At 42.2% G+C, this 5,359-nt stretch overlaps 1 protein-coding gene across 1 annotated transcript; it reads left to right on the forward strand.

The window, feature by feature from the left end:
• Nucleotides 1–1,365: 1,365 nt before the first annotated feature.
• Nucleotides 1,366–4,574, forward strand: LOC119288649. Its single transcript, XM_037568230.1, has 4 exons — nucleotides 1,366–1,569; nucleotides 1,657–1,785; nucleotides 4,119–4,226; nucleotides 4,317–4,574. The coding sequence occupies exons 1-4, from the start codon at nucleotides 1,458–1,460 to the stop codon at nucleotides 4,370–4,372; spliced, it is 405 nt and encodes a 134-aa protein (XP_037424127.1). The 5' UTR covers nucleotides 1,366–1,457; the 3' UTR covers nucleotides 4,373–4,574.
• The last annotated feature ends 785 nt before the right edge of the window (nucleotides 4,575–5,359 follow it).

A 5,359-nucleotide genomic window follows, 5' to 3' on the forward strand; every position in this document is an offset into this window, starting at 1 on the left:
AGGGTGGGGGGCGCGCCTACCCCCTGGGTGCTGCGCCCTACCTCATGGCCGCCTCGTTGCTTCCTTGACCTCCACTCCAAGTCTCCTGTATTGCGTTTGTTCCAAAAAAAGATCCTCGCGAAGGTTTCGTTCCATTTAAATTCCGTTTGATATTCCTTTTCTGTGAAATACTGAAATAGAAAAAAAACAGCAATTTGCACTGGACCTTCGGTTAATAGGTTAGTCCCAAAAATAATATAAAAGTGCATAATAAAGCCTATTAAACATTTAAAATAGGTAATATAATAGCATGGAATAATAAAAAAATTATAGATACGTTAGAGACGTATCAAGCATCCCCAAGCTTAATTCCTGCTCGTCCTCGAGTAGGTAAATGATAAAAACGGAATTTTTGATGTGGAATGCTACCTAACATAATTTTCAATGTAATTCTCTTTATTGCGGCATGAATGTTTAGATCCAAAAGATTCTAGAAAAAGGTTTAATATTGATATAAAAATAATAATACTTCAAGCATGCTAACCAAGCAATTATGTCTTATCAAAATAACATAGCCAATGAGAGCTTATCCCTATAAAATCATATAGTTTGGCCATGTTTCATTTTTGTCACACAAAATGCTCCCATAATGCACAACCCCGATGACAAGCCAATAAATTGTTTCATACTTAGCCTTTTCAAACTCTTTCAACTTTCACTCAATATATGAGCGCGGGCCATGGACATAGCACTATGGGTGAAATAGAATATGATGATGGAGGTTGTGTGAGAAGACAAAAAAGAAAAAGTCTCACATTGACGCGGCTAATCAACGGGCTATGGAAATGCCCATCAATTGATGTCAATACAACGAGTAGGGATTGCCATATAACGGGTGCACTAGAGCTATAAATACATTAAAGCTTAACAAAAAAACTAAGTGTGTATGCATGCAAATTGCTTGCTCACGAAGACCTAGCTCCCTCAACACTTGAGCAGCCACACTTGAGAGAAGATGCACTCAAGATTACTGATATTATACTTTATTTTTAGACATATATTAGGAAATAGTCGTGTTTTTGCTCTCTATGCAGTGCTAAGCTATAGCGATTTTTTAATATGTTTCATGTCACACGCTTACTAGTAATCTCTAAAAAAAAGTTGACTTTTTTTAATGCTCTGCTGGGAGCGAACCACCACCTCCCGCTTATGGGCCGCGGCCCATGGGGCGCCATAACCGCCTCCATCCAAGTCGGGGCGCACAGCCCGGCCCGATCCCGACGCGAAGGCCTGCCGCAAGAAGGAAGGGGGAGACCGACGCGAAGAGGAGAGGAGAAAAAAGATCTCAATTGATCGCCTCCGCCGCTACACATCCACGCCGTCGAGAAGCACTTCGGCACCGCTGCGGCCGGTAGCGAAGACTTCGGCGGCCTCCTCTCCGCCGATACCGACGACCTGATTGCCCTCGAGTTCCCAACATGTCCGCCCTAGAGAACCGGTGCCGCCGCGGCCGGCAGCGACGACTTCGGTGGCCTCTTCTCCGCCGACACCGCCGACCAACTCGCCCTCGAGTTCCCCACCTGCAACCACGTGCGTGACCCATCCCCTCCCTCAATCCCCTTCTCTCTCCGCCGGCCTCTTATCCGTTTGCGCCCCGTTTTCGTTTCCCGGTGGCAGTTCGATGGGTTCCAGAAGGCGACCAAGGAGATGGTGAGCAACAAGAATGGGACGAACACGCTCTCCTTCATCTTCGACAAGGCGTCATCGTCGCCGCCGACTCCCGAGCCAGCATGGGCGGGTACACATGTGAGTCCCCTGTCCCTTGGCCTCGCATTCGTGCTAGGGTTTGGTGCTGCGGGGATTCGATTTGCTGGCGTGGACGCGTGATTTAGGGTCGGGATGTTTATAGATGTCCTAGCGAAATCTGGCTCCTTTGTCCGTTGATTATCTCTGGGAGGACAATTTGGTGGTCAGGGGTGTGTTTCTTTACTCTTGCGTACCAGGGCTGTACATTTTCATATCTAGTAATTCAGGGCAGTGATTCATACATCTATGAAATCTCAAACCAACTTGATTTGGGTGTGAAGAACTTCTGCTTAGGTTCTAGTGTACAACAGAGAAAAACATATCGCAACCTCACAATAGCTGAGCCACCAATTGCAGTGCCATAACCTCACACCAGTTGTGGTGACCGTGCTTGGATGTGGCGGTTCATTTGGATTACACGGTGAATACAAAGATACTTATTGAGTTTGGATGCTAATTATCTATAGGAACTGAGAAGGGAGGTAATCTGTAGTGGGATTGTTAATGATAGAGAGTTGTGAATTTATGTGATACTGATATCACACACACAAAAAAGATAGTTTTGCTAATACTTACTATTGAATTCAAGTCTACTTATCTGTAGGTCCAACATTTGTGCATATTGATTTGTGTCTTTGTGGTTTGGAGTAAGCCAATAGAAAGCTGCTGTTATTGTATAAAATGTCTATTTTTCCACAAGTGCTGATCCTTCTGTAAAATTGCCCTTGCATGTTTGTTAGTCGTTGTAGAAGGCTTTTGCTTGATGCATGTTTGTGGTTTGTAGAAGGATTTTGTAGAAGGCTTCTGTAAAATTACCGCGTTGCTATCTGAACTGTGTGCTACCACAAGTGAAATCCACCTCGAATTACCTATTTTTGGATCGCATTGATGCACAATGGCTATAGACACAATCCAGTCTTCTACTGACGAAATACTGAAACAATGTTAGTAACTCTGTTAATGTTAAATACGCATAAACAAAATATCTATCAAAACTTCAATGACAACATGCCTGCAACATTCTTGAATTTGCATTACTAAGTACTCCCTCCATCCCAAAATAAGTGTCACTAACTTTGTACTAAATCAGCGGCACTTACTTTGGGACGAAGGGAGTATATACAGAACTGAAGTTTAACCAAGAACATTACATCATTGCATTTCTTTACAGAATTAGCCCACAGTTGTGATTACAATGCTAATTTTTAGTGTTAGATTCATTCGTATCTAGATAAATTTAAGACAAACTTTTTGGGATGGACGTAATAGAACTGAAGGTGCCGACACTAAATTTCTCCCAAGATTTCTGAAGAAAGCAAAAATAAGAAAATATTTGCCCTAAGATTTCTCCAAGAAATGCATACCAGGAGAAAAATTAATATATTGATGTAGATGACATTAATCTTCATGTAAGGTGGATCAACTGCCATACAGGAGGGTCCAGGTACATGCTCATAAAGTTGGTTGATGTTGCGGTGGCTAATCTAGCCTTATTTCTTGCCGCTGGTTTCTATGAACAAGAAACCAACAAAACTAAAGTTTACTTTAATATAAAGTTTTAGTCGCAGCTAGAAAAGAGCCGCCAAGCTCTTGTACATTTAGTCGATGGACTTTAAAGAAAAATCATGGATAAATGAAGAAGCTAGATCTGGCCATATAGTGCAAGAAACAATTAGTGAGCGAGACAAATGCTTAGTGATGAGAAAAGAATATGTTAACACCTGGAAGCCTTAACAAATCTACTCTTACACCCTTTCGGCGGCCGTGGACCATGAGAACTCCAAGAACCTCTCTTGAACCCATGGCTCACGTACAACTGGAGTAGCTGCTGCACTCGGAGACCTGCTGCGGTGCCACTATTCGATGCCGCTAGGAAGCAGGTATAGATGAAGGTCGTACATGACATAGAAGATGGTGAGCTACATCTTGCATGTACAAATGAGGGCGACCTAGGCTTGTGTTCGACAAATGTTATGCGAGGCGGCGATGACTGAACGTGATAGTAACCCTATCTGGTCGCGCTCACTCTTCATGAGAGAGGAAGAATAAATCAGATTGGGTCGAGCGAGTCGATGAGGCAGGGAAGAGAGCGGGCGGGTCCACTCGTCGGCCATAATTTGGTTGAGAGCGGAGGAAGTGACACACGAACATGCGAATCGATTTACCACGGCCTACCAGCACAACCGCACTCTCCTTTGATAGTAAAAGACAGTTAGCATAACAATAGTTTCTTCCTTTAGAGATTTGATGGAACTATGAGTGGCCCTTTGACATATTTTAGTGTCGTTAAGCTGTACTTAGGTCTATGCTTAACAATACTTCTCTTTTTCTAGGGTTCGGTCTTGGTACTATGTTGATAAGCGAGGGTGCAAGGCTCAAGGGAAGCCGGTTCTCCAACTCTCTGTATGCTTATTGTATGCTCATGGTATCTTGGATGAGGGGTATGTTCTTTTATACCTCTATATGTTGCTTTGCTCACTGTTCATATTATCTTGAAGTTGCATCCCTTATGTTTGTGTTTTACATTTCAGTTACAAATTCAACGTGTCAGTTGCAGTTGAGGAAGTTGAGGAAGCTGCTGAGTTAGCATGGCGGGCGCGGGCTTTTATCACGCAACCTTTCGTGATGGAGCCAGTGGTTGTATTCATATTGGTATGCATTCTATTTCCTAGTATCTATCCTAATATTTGTTTTGTTCACTCGATAAGCATGATACAACATGCATGCATATTTGTTAAACACTTTATCATTATATCTTCCTTTTGAAATCACAAACATAATTGTTTATTGAGTTGAAAGTACTTTCATAAGTTTTTGACAAAGTTCAAAAAATTATTGTATTCTCCATCATGTAATGCACACCCCAAGGTTGGGAACTAGAGATTACCGTCTAGACGGTGGTTATAAATTAAACCAAACCCTTCTATTTACAAATGTACAATGTTGGTCTAGACATCTAGTGAGACCTACCTAGGATTTCTAAAACAATATAATATAATGGTTACATGTAAATTACATGCGTAGATTTATTCCTTTTTTCATATGACTTACATGTTAATAGATTCTAAAAATATGGTGTGAAGTATAAAAAATTATGGTCAATGCTATGTCTAGTGTTTGTGTCAAATTATTATTTGGAAGTCGGGGTTAAAGTTTATTGAGAAAAGAAGATTATCATTTGGGCTTGATAGAGTATGACTATATCCCATGGGGTCATGTTATGCAAACGTGGCCCACTTTGGAGAAGAATACACAACCATTTTGGTAGTGAGCCTAACTCATCTCAACAATTCTGTTTCGGCCTCGTTACCCTAATATGCTAGACTATTTCTCTTATTCACTTCACGATTTGAGAGAGGGAATGCCACTTGAGAGGATGAAGGCTCTTGCGACATCGTGCGAGAGGCATTAGCGCTAGCGAGTTTGCCACCATCTGAGCCACGACGACAATGCCGTAGAGCATATACTGGAGGGTAGAGCTGGATGGTGGCATGCCGAAGTTGCAGGAGGAGGTGCACTTGTACGAGCACTGCAATATGTTTCTTCTTCCAAGCAATCAGAGAACCATTAGAAA

Source organism: Triticum dicoccoides, chromosome 4A (assembly GCF_002162155.2).
Source record: "Triticum dicoccoides isolate Atlit2015 ecotype Zavitan chromosome 4A, WEW_v2.0, whole genome shotgun sequence".
NCBI classification, from domain to species: Eukaryota; Viridiplantae; Streptophyta; class Magnoliopsida; order Poales; family Poaceae; genus Triticum; species Triticum dicoccoides.

Bases quoted from the DNA above. Each gene is read 5' to 3' on its own strand.
- LOC119288649 (XM_037568230.1), top strand. From the start codon at position 1,458: ATGTCCGCCCTAGAGAACCGGTGCCGCCGCGGCCGGCAGCGACGACTT. The intron at 1,786-4,118 runs GTGAGTCCCCTG...CTCTTTTTCTAG, and splicing joins CAGCATGGGCGGGTACACAT to GGTTCGGTCTTGGTACTATG. The intron at 4,227-4,316 runs GTATGTTCTTTT...TTTACATTTCAG, and splicing joins CATGGTATCTTGGATGAGGG to TTACAAATTCAACGTGTCAG.